Raw genomic sequence first — 18,697 nt, 5'->3', positions numbered from 1 at the left:
GTGGTTTCCAGTTGTATCAGATGTACTTAAAAACATACTCAAAGTCTACCAAAATCAACCTTCAGGAAAGGCCTCATTTTCAAGATGGCTGCCGCCAGGCCCTTAAAAGGACTGCGGCATGAGAATTAACTTGAAATGACAAAGAATAGTGGTGTTTCAAACATGTTTTGACCATGTAATATTGTAGTTAGTACATTTGCTTGATAAGTATGCAATTAGGAGTACAATTTAATATAAAACAAATTAATTAGGACTGTGTGGTACTGTACAATTGGTCAAAACAGGGCCACCATGTGTACGCTCAAACCCTTGTGTGTGTGTGTTCTTCTGTTGCTGTTTGTTTGTTTTTTGTTTGTTTGTTTAATGTTTTTTCTTGCTTTTTCTTTTTTGGATATTTGTTTAAAAAAAAAAACAACAACATATTTACATTGTGACCTGAATGTTGAACAGAAACATTTTGATGTATATTCTGCAGCTCTTTCCTATTATTTCTTTTTTGTTTCAATGACCTTGAAAAGATGCGCTAGCCATCACATTCTTCCTCCCACTGAGGCTTATTGCAATTGCCAACTTGACATGATCCACAAGCAGTAGTCCATATGCCTTATAACTGCACCGTTGGGTTTGTTCGGTTACAGCGGATCATCTTCATGAGACTATTAGGGGCAGCAGGCTTGCTGGTCATAGCTGACAGGAAGTGGTTGTCCACAAGTTCCCTAGTTCACTGGACCTGAAAGTAAGTTCTGAGTGAGAGGAATTTGGTGGAACATTCAGTCGGGGGCAGTCGTTCTGGGGTAAGAACAGATTTAGAGGTAACAGCTTCCTGCTGAAGATGTGGTAACGCAGAGAAGCAAGTGAATCCGTAACTCTTACCACCAAACCGCACTGCCATTGCCTTGGACCCATGGTCCTGCAGGGGCGCCACCAGAAATTTTGGGACCTATGAAAGATTCGAACTTTGGGCCCCTTAAGGGCCCCTGTTAGTGCTTTTGGGCACTCTTAAGGGCCCTTGTCAGTGCTTTTGGCCCTTAGAATTTGTAACATCTTTTCCCCCCCTAGCGGCACCCATGTGGTCCTGTATTGTGGTGCTGTCTTGATTTGTCATCAAAAAACAAATTGGCACATGACTTGAGGGTAGAGTTCCCATCGACAACTTTGTGAAAAGCTGTCTATTTGCCAACACCAAAAATGTGTGATGTTGAATTACCTGTTACCAGAATGGCAATGCCCCAAGTCATAATGTATTACTAAAGGCCATTTGCACTGTCATAGTGGAGCAGTACTATGGATGGTGAAGTTTTCAGTAACTATTCCAGCGTTGCACTGGTGGAACGGCGTGCATTAAGGTCTACAGGAAACACATGGAATCTGTGGCCAAGTCAATTAACTAATTTAAGAGCTTCATGCCCATTTTAGACGCCATCTTTCAAAATTACACCTTTGTAATATCAGATTTTGGTAGACTTTTACTATGCTATAAGGGCACCCCTATAGTACACAAAACAGCTAATAGAAAGCTTTTGTTCAAATACTGTTTCGGAGTAGGGTGTTTTGTCATACACACACTCTTATTTTAAGACCCTGCAGTTTGAAATGGGGTCATTTCGTGTGAAATCAGACACTTTGGGACCCGACCGACACGGATTTCAATCATACTTGCTGTGCCTGTTTAGTAGCAAGGTAGCACCCCAGAACTGCATTTTTGTGAATCTGACATCAATATTAAGGAAGAAACAGACTAGCAAAGGTTTACATGTGAGAGTAGGACACATATGCATTCAGCCTTGATTATATCATCAGTGTAAGTCACCAAAAAATGTCTGAGGTGTTTGTTTAAAAGCTCTTTTCTGGCTCTACAAATTACTCGAACAGCATGGAATACAACAACCTTCAGAATATGAATTATGATGCATTGAAAAGTTAAAAATTGAATATAAAAAAACATTTTTTAAAATTGCTGGTTTCTTGTCCAAACATAGCCTGTAAGGTCATAAACAACACCTGAAAATGGGTGTTTGGTTCTGTTATTCATTTCAGAGATAATGGGACATAAAAGTTGAAATGAGTTGTAATGAAGTAGTAATAGAGTAGTGTCAGGGACAGGGCTGGACATGCCATCTGGCATAACGGGCATTTTCCCGGTGGGCCCTGCACCCATGTCGGTCCCTATACCAGGTAGGCCTACTCAAAAACGACTTGGCTTCTGCCCATTGTCAATGGACACAGTGGAAGCTAGACCATTTTAAGCATTCAGAGAAGGCAGGGTTGAAAGAATAAGCTCAGTAAAGGATTTTTTAAAAATGTTCAAGCATCAAAGGGTATGTTGAAGCTGTATATGATGGCAACTAGTGCTAGCATGTGTTGAGGAATGTATGCCGAGCACTGGAGAGGTGAAACTGAACTTCCTGCATCCTCATGGACCATCTCCATCCTTCACATATTCCAATAGACATGCTGTCATGTGATATTACTATGGTATCACCATATTATTACTAGGTGATTTATATGATGCCATATTTTTTAGTCCCATTGTCTCTGAAATGAATAAACACCAGCATTTCAGGTGTTGTTCATGACATTGCAGGCTATGTTTAGACGAGGAACTGGCCATTTTAAAATATACGTTTTTTTGATATTATATTTTTAATTTTTCAATTTATGATAATTCATATACTGAGGGTTGTTGTGTTCCATGCTGTTTGTGTAATTTGTAGAGCCAGAAAAGAGCTTTCAAACAACACCACAGACATCTTTTTGTGACTAACACTGACTGATATAATCAAGGCTGAATGTAATGTATAGTGTCCTACCCTCACATGTAAACCTTCGCTAGTCTGTTTCTGTTTGGTGTCAGATTCACACAAATGCAGTTCTGGGGTGCTACCTTGCTACTAAACAGGCACAGCAAGTATAATTGAAATCCGTGTCGGTCGGGTCCCAAAGTGTCTGATTTCACGTGAAATGACCCATGTTTTGAAAAAAAAATCCTACAAAACCATCCAATTGTACTTAGAACCACTTATCTATCAAGGTAATATTGTAATTAGAATATGACATGGTCAAAACATGTATAAAAACACTTTTCGTGATCATTTCACTGTAATCTTATGTCACACAGTCATCTTACAGTAATTTGAAGGGCCCGGTGGCGTCCATCTTGAAAATGAGGCCTTTCCTGAAGTCAGACTTGAGTAGACTTTTAGTATGTTATTAAGGACACCTAATACTACACAAAACAGCTCAGAAACCTTTTGTTAGAATTTTTTTAGGGTTGGGTGGTGTTTTTCCATAACTGCACTCGACTAGTAAGCCTTTGAAGAGGTAGGCCAGACTACACCAGTGTTTGGAATAAGAAAAAAATAAACACTTTCCATTCATCAGATGCTTCTCTGTTTTAAACAGTCTTGAAATGCAAAATACAAACAATTAAAAAAGGAATACAAGTCATGATTAACTATGAAACTGTGATCAAAAAATAGTATTTTAACATCCCTTTTTTCTATATGGTGGACCTGCAAAGCCAGTTAGAGTAAAAGATGCAGAATCAAGAAAACGTCAACAAAGTCAGACTCAATAATACAACATTTTTTATTGCTTAAACTGCCATTAGGACAATCTATACCAAAAAGGGATATATTCCGAGCACACATACATACAGTAAGAACATAAATGTACAGACAATTGGGTAAAAGAGAATTTTAAAAAGAAAAAATATATAATAATAATAATAATGATGGTCCTCGGTTGACCAACGCATGGGAGGTCAGGTCAGAGCAGAGTGGTATACCAAGAAGCTGGTTCAGGATTAAACCAGGTCAAGTTAAGTGGCAAATCATCTAATAGAAGAGCCTAGAGTCCTCGTTTTCTTTAGAACATGAGGCCTCCAGGCTCTTCTATTAGGTGATTTACCTCCTGACACAGCTTCTTAGTATAGGCCCCAGGTCAGAGTAAGTCATGTGACGCCCTATACAGGGATGGACGGGACAGGACAGGACAGGACAGGAGGGAGAGCGGCCTCCCATGCTAACAGAAGCTAAGGCAAACTATGCTTATCTTGTTTGGTAGCGTACACACACACACACACACACGCACACGCACGCACTCACACAGACAGAGACAGACGCGCAGACACACACACACACACACACACACTCGTATCCATTTCAAACACAAACATTCCTTCCTAGCACATGAAAGAAAACAAAAAAGAGAAAAAAAGCAAACACGTCAGCAGTGAAAGTGGGTCCTTGTTCCTTTTGTTGTAGGAGCATCATTTTCATGTTGACATGAGGTGGGATGGGGGTGGGGTGGCAGCACAGCAAATGGAGATGGAATGGACAGCAAATATTACCTTACAGTCACAATGGTACAAAAGGTTAAAGTTCAAATTCAAAACACGAAAACAACAGCAAAGAAAAAAAAAGAAAAAGGAAAAAAAAAACCCAAACAACAATAATAACCGGAGCCACCTCAAACATGACGAATTAACCTAAAACAAAAAACGGCAACGCCATGGCTCTGTGACTCCACAGCACTACAGCTGTGAGATTTATGATAAGATTTATTTATAGACGTTTTCTCCCTTTCTTCTGCCATAACACAATAATCCCTGTTTGCCCAACTGGGTGTGGCTCTCTTTGCAGTTCCTATGCCAATAACCAGATTAATAACTTCCCATAACCTCTGGGGATACCAATTTAAAAATATATTTGAGTGACATGAAAAAAAATAAATAAACAAACTAAATAAACAGCTACATTTTGTTGTCATAGGGATGATCCAAAACATCATCCTTCAAACCTCTATAATACAGTTTTGCTTCCTAATGGAGGCCATGTCAGATCTGTGTGTGCGCGCGTGTGTACGCGTTTCTGTGTGTGTGTGTGTAGGTTGTGGCCTAAGTAGCCTCAGCTTGGGGTCAGTGGCTGAACATGCTGTTATTTGTGTGTTTCTAGTTTTTTTGGGACAGGGGTGCATTTCTAGAAACCATAGTTGCTAACTGCGTTAGCTACTTCAGTGTTTTCAATGCAAGTTCCCATTGGCAACTACCCAAGTTGCAAACTGGCTAACAACTACGCATTCGAGAAACGCACGTCAGATCAGGCTCCTCACAACAGCTTTTATGGCACTGGCGCGGCTCAATAAGTCGTCTCTGTATGGGTGCTTTGTAAATAAATCAACATGTTTTTCTATGAAATGCAATGTTAAAATGGTGGCGTCAAATGTTTTTGAAATGTGCAGCATGTGGCAGATATACTGACAGGATTTTCAATACTGATAATAACAACATGGTCTCAAATGGCTTTCCTAAGTCAAAGCCAGATTGAGTCAGAAATATTTACTTGTTCCATTCCAGCTGGCTAGGTTTTTCCCCCTAGTAAATTACAACAGCATAAGTTGTACCATCCACAGAAAATAAAATGTTTGGCACCTTTAAAAAAAAAAAAAGAAAAAAAAAAGTATTAACTTAGGTTCATTTTCTCAGATAATGGAACAGTGCTTAAAGCCAAATGACACTAACCGGTCACTCAAGAGACGCTTTAAAAATTAAATCAATATTCTTCTCTGAATTAAAACCCCCAAACAATACGCAAGAAAATCAACCCTTAAGAATACAACATTAGAGAATACAGTGTGATCGTGACAAACTGGCCAGTGAAAAGATGCAACATCCTCCCACACCATCGGGGAGAAGGAGGTCCAATGACCGAAGCGCCAACAACACATTTCCCAAAGCAGCACCCAACACACCTTGGTGGTGGTGTCACCTTCTGAGAAATATTATCTGGAACAAAGTTAGATACTAGCATTCTACAAAAGTCCAGAGGGACTCAAGTCACGGGACAAATGTACGGTGCAAATTATGTTTTGTCTGTGGGAAACTGAAATATGCCAGAACAGTTACAGTACCAACCTGAAGAACCTGACTCTCGCCAGATGAATGTAGCTGTATGGAGCTCAGTGGTGACACTGTGTGGAGGATAGAGGAAACTACATTCATCTAAGGAGAGTCAGTTTAGACCCAGATGGGATATTTCAGACTATCTACTCTATGTGTAGACAACACGCTGGTCCGTCCACACACAGACATGCCGACTTCAAACAGGAACGGAAGGAAAAGATTCATGTTTACATTAAGGCTGGCTGCAAGCTCTGAAAGTCGTTTTCTTTCAGGAATTAACAAAGTGACAAGACGCCATGGAAACAACCACGATGCAACTCAGTACTGTAACAACTCAAGTTTGTCAATGTGGTGGAAATGTCAGATTTTTTGTTTTGTTTTAGATTGTTCTTTTTCTTTAAATACACTCTCTTTTGGTTTTCTTCAAGTTATCCTTCATTTTCAAAACAGGTAAATCAGGAAAAAGCACAAAACGGAAAAAGTACACATTTAAACAACTATATGTGAAACACTGAAGTGAGAACATTTGGATCTGATTGTCTACCCCTCCACAAGCCTCTGCCAGAATAACTACTTCACCATCATCTCATCACACGTCCCCGTCACCAAGGGCCTTATACTACAAACCTGGTTCAGGAGTAAACCAGTAGTGCATTTCTCAAAAGCGTAGTTGCTAATTACATTAGCTACTTTGTTGTTTGCAATGCAATTTCCCATTGGTAACTACTGAAGTTGCTAACTGCTAACAACTACGCTTTTGAGAAATGCACCCCTGGTTAATTTAAGAGGTAATCTGATAGAAGAGCTTGGGAGTCCTCATTTTGTTACCTCTTAACTTAACCTGGTTTACTCCTGAACCAGCTTTGTCAGCATAGGCCCCCCAACTCAACAGGTACACAAATAAACCAAGAAGGCTGCCCAAACTGCTGACACATGAAGAGGCGTGTACCACACCACACTATAAAACATCCAACCAGTCAACCGACCGTATAATCCACAAACAAACAAACAAACAAACAAAAAAACAATTTCTTTTTTAAAAAGCCTGAAGAGCATGGAGAATGCAAAGAGCGTATGGTATGGACCAACTGGTAGACCGCCCCACGTGGTGTGGTGTCTGGTGTCAGGGATAGAGGAGGAAAAGGTGGAGTATGAGGGTGAGGTTGGAGACATGAGGCGGTGTAGGAGGTACTGTAAGGGGCTCTGGGGGTCAGGTTTGGGGATGGGCGGGTTTGTTTGTGACCCAACGTGTGAGCTCCTCCTTAGACAGACAATGGCTACTTCTCAATGCACACAGTGTTCTTGCCTTGCTAGGAAGTGAAATGCCCAGTGATTGGCTACTCTTTGGTAAACGCCGCGGAGTATCCAATCACTGGGCATTTCACGTCCTAGCAAGGCTAGAACACTGGGCATTGAGAAAGAGCCAATGGGTGACTGTGTGGTCTGGGGGGGGATGAGGTGGAAGTCCTGTAAAAGGTGTCTGGGGTCAGGTTTGGGGACGGGTGGGTTTTTTGTGACCAACGTGTGAGCTTGTCCTTAGACTGACTGTGAGTGACTGTGTGGTCTGGGGGAGATGGAGATGAGGTGAGGTGGAGGTCCCTGTACAAGGGGTCTGGGGTTGGGGGTGGGTTTTTTTTTGTGACCAACGTGTGAGCTGAGCTCCTTCCTTAGACAGACAATGAGACGAAGCTGTTGTACTGCTGTATGTTCCTCTTCAGGATGTCTGAGCAGGGGCCCAGCACGCGCTCGAAACGCGGCCGGTCCAGCTTCACGCACTTCAGAGGACCCCGTGCCACCACCGTAGCAGCCCGCGGGCGGTTCATCAGCAACGCAATCTCACCTGCGCATAAGTACAGACACACACACACACACACACAGACACAGACACAGACACACAAAGAGTATTGCTCACTTATTTTTGTAAAAATTACACAAAATGCTCAGTATGGCTATTATAAAGTTATTCCATCAATGCGTTGTTCAAAGAATCCATCAACATATCATTTTTTTATTCCATGAACATATCACTGTTTACCGGTAAGCCATCAACACATCATTGTTTATATTAGTCAGCCTCTTACCGAAATAATCAGAAGGTCCTAACCGTCCAACCTCCACAAACTCCTCGTTCTCTGACCGTCGTTGCAGTACGGCCGCGCTACCCTGAGAGGCAAGAAGCAAACCGTCAAGATCCCCAAAGAACATGCAAAACACAGCTCACCTTCATTTTCATTTGCTATATATCGTCATCTTAGCTCTGCTTTACTTGAACGAAATTGACAATAAAATATCATCAATTTTTTTGGAGGAAACAAGTATTTAAATATGCATTCCTATGTATTTCTTTGTAGTCAACTTTCTTCAAGAAATACATATTCTTGTATGCAATGGTTTATTACCTCCAGGATGATGAAGAACTCGTCCCCTGGTTGTCCCTGCATTACGATCTTCTGGCTGTCTTCAAACTGCACAGGCTCCAGCGAGTCGGCTACCGTGAGGCGCTCCCACTTATCCAGAGACTCTGAGGACACAACAGGACACAGGTGGAGTTAGCGCTAGCCTTCTAATCCTGTCTCACTCCAAATCAATTTAAACAGGAAATGTCAAAGAAAGGTTAAAAGAAACACAAAAAAGTCAGAAGTTGAGACTAGGGATGTCAACAATTAATCAACTGTCGATTAAAACATTAATCGATTAAATACAATTAATTGCTATTAATCGCTAACTCGACTGGTGAAAGACCCAGGTGAAATGGGCATAATGAAGAGCGTGTGAAGAGGGGTGTAAAGAGTGCAACATTTCAAAAACCTTTGGATTAAAGACTATAAATTTAAATTAATATAAATGTATTTAAATATAGCACTTTATCTAATTTTTTAATTTGGAGGTTTCTGGGGCCAAGGGGCATTGAGATTTGGGGGATAAGGTTAATCAACGAACAATAAATGAATTACATCAATATAATATATCGACAATCTGCATCCCTTGTTGAGAGACTCACCTAAAATGGAAACTTTGCTAAGGAACTCGTCATACATTTTCCTCTTCCTCAAAGTGCTCCCCTGAAAGACAGAAAGAGAGAGACTGTGAATTCACACAGCCATCGCATTTTCTGGCATGGGCTATTTGGCATTCGCTCACAAGCCCACACATCAACCTGAACACATAACATTAATGTCTGACGACGACAACACTACACATGTCTTGCAGTCCTACCATAAGTATTTTCCTGTAGCTGTGCGTCTTGTGTTCCTACCATAAGTATTCTCCGGTAGCTGTCCCTGTCGATGCCCCACAGCTTGACGTTGCTCCTGGCTCTGACGGTGGCCGCTCGAGGGGTGCCGTAGATCAGGGCCAGCTCGCCGAAGCTGCCGCCCTCCCCGATGTTCGTGGCCCACTCACCATTTACATAGACCTGGTGGAGACAGAACAGTGGCAACAAGACAATGCAGTAGGGTGAGGAATAGCAGACGTGGTGCAGACAAATAGGCCTCTACTGTGCTTGCATCAAGGATCTTAATAACAGGGCAAGGCAAACTAATGTTAGGTATGTACAGAGCAACCATATAATATTTACTTTTTCTTTTGGCACAGCAGACTACAGTTAACTGTACACTCTACAGTGTGTCACCCACATACGATTGTCCACTGCATAGTCCATTGTATAGTGAATGGATTAAGTGACTGAGTGAGCTCAGCTAATTTGTTGGTTGCAAGGTAGGTAACTATTTGTAGCTGCAATTACAGTAATGTATTAGTACCAGTATCAAAGTCAGTATTCAAAAGAACTTACATCCATCTCCCCCTGATCAATGACGTAGAAATTATCTCCCTCGTCACCTGTAGAAAAAAACCCAAGGCATTAACAAAATCATAAAGGCATTAACTTCAACAACAACAAAAAAAACATTTTGCTTGCATTGTGAACCTCATGAAACGACAGCGAAACGTGTTGTTCACCAAATGAACTAGCAAAGAAGACAAGTGTGTGGTGATTTATCCCCCCTTTTACTTGGTGCAGTGTGATCTTACCCTGCTGAATGACGATCTCCCCAGCAATATACGTGACTGGAAACATGGCATCAAAGATATCACTGGAGAAACAAATGTGAAACAAAATGGGTCAGTTAAGATTCCGACACAAATTAACGGGTAAATGACCCTAGACCAGATGACAATAAATGGAGGAGATTGTGTGTCGGTGCAACCAGAAAAGGTCTGTATAATCTTGTGTGACATGTTCATACCTTCTCTCATTGTCATCGAGGTGGGAGAAGAGGACATTCTTCTCTATGGCTTTGGCCAGGGCTGCCATTGTCTTGTAATCTTTAGGAATGACCTGAAATGCATGCAGATTGACAAAATGAGAATGACTTTCGCAGTGCAGTCAGTCTGTTTCAGCATGCAAATGTCTAATTTCTTTATCCCTTTTGTCCTGCACCTGGCCTCAATGAGGTGGAATGTGCACGCATGTACTCTGAAGAGATTCTAGGAGTACAACATCCAGTCTCTGTTGCAAGAGTATGCAAGAGTATGCAAGAGTATGAGGCAGTGTGTATACAAGTGAGTGTAAATGAGTGAGTGTGTGACAATCTGAGATGGATAAAGTACAAGTTGAAGTATGGATGTAATTACCATGTAATTGATGTACTTACAACACTACCAGTATGAAATTCCATTGTTCTTAATAAGTAATGTAATATACTACTAGTGTTGTAATTGCATCTCTAACAGTTCTACTTCTAATTTATCCATCTCTGGTGAGAATGCAGATGTATGAGGCATTCTGTACATGAGTGAGTGAGTGAGTGTGTGTGTGTGTGTGTGTGTGTGTGTGTGTGTGTGTGTGTGTGTGTGTGTGTGTGTGTGTGTGTGTGTGTGTGTGTGTGTGTGTGTGTATGAGTGAGTGTAAGTAAGTGTGTGTGTGTGTATGAGTGAGTGTAAGTAAGTGTGTGTGTGTGTGTAGGTGTTACCTTGCGGACGTATGAGGCGGCGTCCTCCTCCGTGTAGACCTCAGCACTAATGGCCCCGCGTCGTCGCCGGCCCTTCACCACGGGGTTCATGGGCGGCGACACCTCGTCTTCCCGTGAGTCTGAGCGAGAACTCGCCTTCTGAGCATTCAGGATCTGCTTAGCCTCCTCCTGAAAAGGTCAAGACACCCATTACATATAAGCATATGATCATATGGTCGTTCTGGATCAGCACCCATTATATACAGTATAATACAAACCCCAACTCCGATGAAGTTGGGACGTTTGGTAAACAGTGAATAAAATCAAAATGCTATCATTTTCAAAACATTCAATCTATTCATTAGATGGAGAATAGTGAAAAGACAACATATTAAGTGTTAAAACCGAGAAAAAATATTGTTTTGGGGGACATATGTACTCATTTCTAATTTGATAAATCCAACACGTCTCAAAAGAGTTGGGACGGGGACAATAAATGGCAGCAAATGTCGAATACATTAACCGATGAGATGATTTTATATAAAAAACAGTGTTAATTCCTATCTTGGACATGATTTCACCAGCTTAAATGGTGGGTGTATTCCTTGTCATGTTTTGCAATGTTTTCCTTTCTGTAGTGCTTACAGTGTGACAGGTCTTGACCAAAAGCCCACCATTTTATCACCTGCTGTTCCTTATGATGGAGCCAAACTGTTAAAACATAGTAGAGAATGCAATTTGACCTTACTATGTGGCAGTAATCGAAGATCTCCCTTCAAAATATAATGCATGAGTGGCTTTTCATGCTGTTTAAAACCCATTTATACCATTCAGCACTGTATTTAACTCTACAGATGAGTGAGAACATCTTAACCAATGCACTACTGCACCCGCATGCCATCATGGAGGCTGACTTTTGAAGTTAGCACTAACACAAGTTGGATGGTCCATTTTCGCTGTAGCACAGGATGTGCAATGCTCTATTATTGTCAAAAAGAATGGACTTCTACAACTTCTGCTGACTTCTGTGAGCAAAGGACAGTTTCCCATGTCTTCTGGGTTTATTTCAAGTGAGCTCAGGTGCTTAGGAGAATGTTACACCCCTGTATCATTTGCACGCATTAAGCATTCTTAATATGGTCAATTTTCAATAGCTCTAGCACTCCAGGAATTAGAGTGAGACTACAGCCAATATATATTTCATGGTGTCATGAACCTATACAATGATTTTAGTAAGAAAAATATGTCTTATATACACTCAATCGTGGTAAATCAAAGGGAATTCAAAAATGTATGTAATAACTATGGTAATTATTCCCTTTGCATCTTTAATTCTGAGTGACTCAGCCTCTCTGTGATGATCTTATACCTGGACACCTATATTGTCCGTCAGTACAATTCATTTTGAAATGTTCTTCTTTGTTGTTTGATCTTATTTGGATGTTTACTAAATTTCACTGATCCCCGTCCCAACTTATTTGAGACGTGTTGGATTTATCAAATTAGAAATGAGTACATATGTCCCCCAAAACAATATTTTTTCTCGGTTTTAACACTTAATATGTTGTCTTTTCACTATTCTCCATCTAATGAATAGATTGAATGTTTTGAAAATGATAGCATTACCAAACGTCCCAACTTCATCGGAGTTGGGGTTTGTATAAGCATATAGTCATATGGTCGTTCTGGATCAACACTCATTACATATAAGCATATGGTCATATGGTCGCTCTGGATCTGCTTAGCTTCCTCCTGAAAAGATCCAAGAGCCTATAATACAAAGCTGTTTCAGGATAAGTTAAGGTTAAGTTAAGAGATAAATAGTCTAATAGAAGAGCCTGGAGTCCTCATTTTCTTAAGAAAAGCTCTTGTATTAGATAATCTACCTCTTAACTTAACCTTAACTTATCTGAACCAGCTTTGTAGTATAGGCCTCATGATAGAATGCCATTATAAACCTCCACCTAAGGAAGGTTATGCATAGATGGACACACACCTTCTCCTGCCTCTCAAAGTGCTGTCTAGGGAAGACCGTTAGCCAAGTCGCCTAATTTCGCCCATCCCCCAATTCCACCCGCCTACTTATAAGTGATGATAGTTAATTATGTATCCACTGTTTAAGTCAGGAATGGATATCGACATAATACGGAGTTTGTATGCTTAATATTTGAAACGGTGATGTCATTTAAAACCGAGTCCAATGGCCATAAACAGCATTGTAATGAAGGGTGTCGTAACGGCAGATGAAACTTTAATTTCACGACGACATTGTGGCTATAAACTCGCCCTGGCCGCTTCCCTGTTTCACTTTAGGACCAAAATTATTCAACCGTTTCCACAGTAACGACCAAACTAAACACAGTTCCTGCATCGGTAAAGCCAGGACTACACGTGTGAACGAAATCAACACAACAGCATGAAGGAATAATAAACAGTATCGGAAATACAGACGTGACCTGAAATCAAGCAGGCGGAATTGGGAGTCTTTCGCCGGTGAATTGTGCTGGAGCTAGATTTTGGACATGCTGGAGGTTATCGCCAAATTACGATAGAAAGGGCTACCAATGTTAGCTAATATTGCTCATTACCTCATCTACACAGTTGCCACAATCCAAAAATATACAATAGCATAATTAAATAGTATTTGAAAGAGTGATATCATCACGTTTTCAATGAAGTGATCAGTGAAGTGGGCGGAATTTGGCGACCTTACTATATACCCAACTTGGGCCTGGGCACATCGACCGGGTCCCTAATGAAGGATGCAATCATCCCCATCTTCATCACCATCATCGGCTTCATCATCACACTGTTCCCACCTTCTACAGTGAAAATGAAACCCCACCTGGGAAACTCCCATTGCCATTGTGACAAAGCACTCCACAGCACACAGTGCTCGCTGCACACAACTAAATTACATTTATGCCTCACCCGTGCAAGAAGGCAGCCCCAAACATCTCCCCAAAGGTAAAGTGCAGCGGGATGGTACCATGTTCAGGGTACCAAAGCCATGGAGGAGGATGGGGAGAGCACTGGCTAATTACTCCCCCCACCAACCTGGCGGGTCGGCAGTAGAACCAGCAACCTCTAGCCCAAAAGTCTGACGCTCTAACCCCTTATACCCATGACTGCCCTGCAAGTCCTCCCCAAGGAAGGTCATGGAGCGCTCGGGCCTGGCAATGAGATGACTTGCAATGAGATTCCAAAATGAATCAGGAACGTACGATATTTTGCAATTACATTACTGGTCCCCTTGAGATCAAATGGGCTGTATGTGGCCCCTGAGTTTGACACCCCTATTCTAATACCATATTATTCCTGGAACAGTCCCTTCCCTATATCAGTGTACAGTAAATCCCTCAGTGTAACAGGCTCCCCTAAATATAATGTAGGAATTAGCATTACGGTATCAATGCTCACTGTATGAACATGTCACAAGTCACACATGTTTGTCCACATCATCATATCATCATCATTGTGATCATCACACCACATTTGCTCGTGGGATAGCACTGCTCATTCAATCAAAATGCAACACAGGTCATAATCATCATCACCATCATCACCACCACCATTACAGTATACAAAGCATAGTGTGCCCAATTTCTCCAGTTTCTCCAAGTGCTCCCTGAGGAAGGTCACTCGGGCCTGCAGGTGCCCACCTGCTTCCAAACGCATGCATAATCATGCCCACATTTATCATCATCATCATCATCCACCTCGTCATTGTCATATCATAGTGTGCCCATCATTATCATCATTATAGTCGTCATCATCACCATCACCACAGTTGTGTGCCCACCTTCTTCCTGATGCATGCATGATCATCCCCATCATCTTTATTATCATTATCATAGTGTGCAAACCTGCGGGACATGCTTTCCCGGGCCCAGGGAGATAGGGGGCCCAGAAGTGGATCCCAATTACATTGTATGTATTGGATAGGGGGCCCTTTCAGATGACTTTGTCCTGGGCCCAGCAAAAGCTGTCAGCGGCCCTGCCAACCTTCTCCAGTTTCTAGAAGTGCTCCCTGAGGAAGGCCATGGGCCTCTCAGGCCTGGAGGTGTACAACTACCTGCTCCCTAATGCATGCATTATCATTCCCGTCTTTATCATCATCTTTATCATAATCCTTATAATCTTTATCATCATCACCATCACCATCACCATCACCACCACCACCACCACAGTATAATAGTGTCCCCACCTTCTCCAGTTTCTCGAAGTGGGCATGATGTATGCAGTTAGTGTATGTATATTTATGTATATTATTAATTTAGGTATTCATCATCCCCATCATCATCATTCTCCTCCTCATCATCATAGTGTGCCCACCTTCTCCAGTTTCTCGAAGTGTTCCCTGAGGAATGCCATGGGCCTCTCGGGACGGGAGGTGCACAGCTGGACAATGCAGTCCTTCAGCAGCTGCTGGATGTTGTGCCGCTGCACGTAGAGCTCGCACTCCCGCAGGCTCTTCTCCTCCTCGCTGCTCGCGCTGCCGGACGCCATGATGACCTATGACCTCGGACGGTGACCCCTGACCTCTACGGCTGCCACGGGACACAAGGATTTAAAAAAATTATTATTACATGTTGCACGCATATCGCATAGAAATCAATATGTGCTATCAAATTATAAAATCCAGTGAAATTAGGGACAGTGAGAATCGGGCGTGGAAGGAGAGAATTTAGGTTTGTCTAACATTTTTCATTAGGCTACTTATTTGAAATAGATGATGTGAGTGCACAGTACACAACTTAGTCTACTGCTCTTTCCTACTACATACGATCAAACGACCCAAGTACTGATACAATTATTTCCTCTATGTGCCACTCTCAATCCGGTTTCATTGACTCAGAGATGGCATGAACAGTGCACACATCCTCTGCAGTTTATTGTTTGCAGTTTGCTTCCTACTTAGAAAACCCATCTGCAAAGAGACTCAGCGAACGGTAACAACGCGGGAGCCAGATTAATGTATTAATGTCGTTGCTAGGCCATAATTGGATTCAGGTTAATAATCTCACCTATACGATTATGGGACCTGTATTACACACCATCTGGCCGCATACAAAATAGACAGTTTAATGTCAACTAGCGCTAGAATAACTGATAGGCACACCATTAGCTCTGTGATTGGCAAAAGATGCCACAGTCTTGCTTTCACATTTAGAAAACATTACGACACAAACGTCAACTGCATAGAGCGCGAGAAGAACCACCCATCAAATTACTATTAAGATCAGCACAATTTGGAAATAAATGACTGTTTAAAGTTAAATTGCCCTTCAACGTTACTTCAGTTCTAGTCTAGAACCTTATCTGCCGTCAAATATTTGAAGATATCGTTATTCCCCGACCAGTTGGGACTGGGAGTGCATAGCAATCGCCTGCTGGTGTGTGTAGATTCAATCACAGTAACAGCGCAGTACAGCACCGTGACTTAATGCATCACAAAATGTTTTGAGCAATATCGTAAGTAAATAATAATCACATCTTGTCAAACAGCGTCAATAGTAATTAGATAAAATCGGTTAAAATTGTGGGCCTCAGTTGCTGCCCGTCGACGCCATCTTGCTTCGTATTATAAACAAATGACAGACGTGTAGCAAGCTACAAAACATCAGGCGACGACACTTTCTATGTTGTTAACCACATATCCCCATTACATCAATTATACTTTCGTGTAGTTACCTATAGCCTCGAAATCTTCTTTATTAGTCTCCAATTGTACTTTCTGGACAGGAGAAACACAAATTGTTGGTTCTTTTCTCCTCAATCTTTGGATGGTTGCCCTACCGGAAACGGGTAAAGACCAATCACAAACCACCATTGACGTCAATGCGCCTCGATTTGACATGGAGGATGTAACCCATGACAACCTTAAAGCGACAGGTGCGTCTTGTTCACAGAATAACACAATCATTTTTCAACGCCACAAACCTCTGAGATGTAAATTTGCAATGGGTGATTAGTTCTTAAAATTAAAGTAGTCACAACTATTTTTTTTATTTATTTATCTAAGCTTATTTATTTGGAGGAGCATGGGTAAAATTCACCCTTTTATATCAGTAGCCTAGGCCTAAGGACACATGTGTAGCAGAGAGAGTAGAGAATCTCTGTGTAGCCTAATAAAAAAGTAATGTGGAATCCTGACCACTCCTGACCATCATGGGTGCACTTGACTTTGTTACACCAACAAGCCAAGCCTGGCTCTTTGGTGCAGTGGTCAGGCTGAGGGCATTGAATTGCATAATTGACAGACTGGGAAAATCATTTGCACCAAGAGAGCCATCGAACTTCATTGGACAAAGAGACATCGCCTTCTCTGCTTTTTCTCTAGCCTACAGATTACAGAGCAACCTGAAACATGAAACTTGAAGTAGTAGGCCTATCTATCTATGTACGGTGTGAGTAGGCTAGGCCTACAGTGTGAGGGCAGAGGAGGAAGAAGTACTGATGTTGTGTACTACGTAAAAGTAGAAGTACCCTGCTAAAAAATACTCAAGTGAAAGTAAAAGTTGTACACCAAAAATTTACTGAAGTAAAAGTCCTAAGTACTAACTTTTAAATGTAAGCATACTTTTTGAGTACAAAAGTACAATTAGGCCTACTCGCGCAATGGCTGTCTTTCAACTGTTGTTGGCTGTCATGTCTACCAACTTGATCCAATAGGAAAAAGTTTCTGCAACGGTTTTCGGTTCTATTTGAACATGACTATGGAGTCCTGTTAATGTTTTTTAAAGTATCTTTTCTGACTGGGCTGAGGGGCTTGGTCGCCTTCCTGCCCGAAGCTGAGGCTACTCAAATATCCACGAAAGACAACAGGAAAACCTAGGTAGGATAAATGTAACTAGTAACTAGGGCCTTTCCCATTACTAATCTCCACCCCTACCCCTTTGCCTTCCTTTTGCCCCTCGTGCTTTCAAACAAAGCCGCAAGGTGTAGGACTTGAAACGCAATAGTCCGGGAGCCGTGGGGTTGAACCCAGATTTCTTTGATAAAGTTTTTTTTTTTGCTTTATCTGATAGATTTTAGGCAAGTCTTCAAGATTTCAGACGATGCCCGGTGATATCCCTTGAGCATTTCCAGATTTTGAGCCTTTATTGTCCCATAAATGCAAATCATGACAAAAAACTAAAGACACCTAATATTACTGTGAATAATGTTACAAAATGTACCAAATTGCTTATATTACCTGAAAAACATTCACATTGGACTGCTTTAACACTGCCCTTATTGAAACAAACCCAATATGGGGTAATAATTAACCCTTTCATAACAGCAATCCCACAAATGGCTAGACAAGGCTAGACACTGTATGTGAATAGGGTATTTTTTTTAACTTGCAGATATCAATATGAAACTTTATCAGATGATTACTCGTATGAATTGGAGAAAAAAATGTATTACAAGTTTTCTATATTTTATGTTTAAATATGCTAATTAGGCTATTATCTAATTAAATATGCACTAATTTGCATATATTTTGATGCAATGAATCTGACCACCTGAAAATGCCAGCTTCAAAATTCCTTTTTTATTTTGTTAATATCGTACATACAAGAATATTTACTGTGGTTAATTGTGGCTTTCTCCTTTTGTTATCCAGGTACAGAGAAAATACTGCTAATAACCTTAAAAAATGCGATTTCGGCCTATTTTTATGCATGTAGTTATGTAAATCAGGTCATGAATGACAAATCAACAAATGCCTCAGTACAAACATTCACAACATTGCTTAGAATGAGACTGTATATGGAACGGATTGTGCATTATGAGATCCTGCATAACATCAAATCATGACAACATACATGGCAACATCGCCGGTAGGTAGCCTACC

At 41.3% G+C, this 18,697-nt stretch overlaps 1 protein-coding gene across 1 annotated transcript; it reads right to left on the bottom strand.

The window, feature by feature from the left end:
• Window positions 1–3,570: 3,570 nt before the first annotated feature.
• Window positions 3,571–16,753, bottom strand: prkar1ab (protein kinase, cAMP-dependent, regulatory, type I, alpha (tissue specific extinguisher 1) b). The gene is made up of 11 exons (XM_063221935.1): window positions 16,549–16,753; window positions 15,190–15,404; window positions 10,876–11,043; window positions 10,150–10,241; window positions 9,935–9,996; window positions 9,696–9,742; window positions 9,159–9,317; window positions 8,904–8,964; window positions 8,302–8,423; window positions 7,984–8,065; window positions 3,571–7,742 (listed from the first exon to the last, which is right to left on the bottom strand). Exons 2-11 carry the CDS (start codon window positions 15,361–15,363, stop codon window positions 7,570–7,572), a joined length of 1,140 nt encoding a protein of 379 aa, XP_063078005.1. The 5' UTR covers window positions 15,364–15,404; window positions 16,549–16,753; the 3' UTR covers window positions 3,571–7,569.
• Window positions 16,754–18,697: the final 1,944 nt, after the last annotated feature.

The sequence above is a fragment of the Engraulis encrasicolus genome, chromosome 17 (assembly GCF_034702125.1).
Source record: "Engraulis encrasicolus isolate BLACKSEA-1 chromosome 17, IST_EnEncr_1.0, whole genome shotgun sequence".
NCBI lineage: Eukaryota > Metazoa > Chordata > Actinopteri > Clupeiformes > Engraulidae > Engraulis > Engraulis encrasicolus.
Note: the sequence above shows the minus strand (reverse complement) of the source record. Positions and strands in the feature narration are given on the sequence as shown.

Coding starts and splice junctions, on each gene's coding strand:
- prkar1ab (XM_063221935.1), bottom strand. CDS start 15,363: ATGGCGTCCGGCAGCGCGAGCAGCGAGGAGGAGAAGAGCCTGCGGGAG. Junction 11,044..15,189: donor ACTTCGAGAAACTGGAGAAG/GTGGGCACACTA, acceptor TGACCTTTTCAG/GAGGAGGCTAAGCAGATCCT. Junction 8,965..9,158: donor GCTACCGGAGAATACTTATG/GTAGGAACACAA, acceptor TCTGTCTTTCAG/GGGAGCACTTTGAGGAAGAG.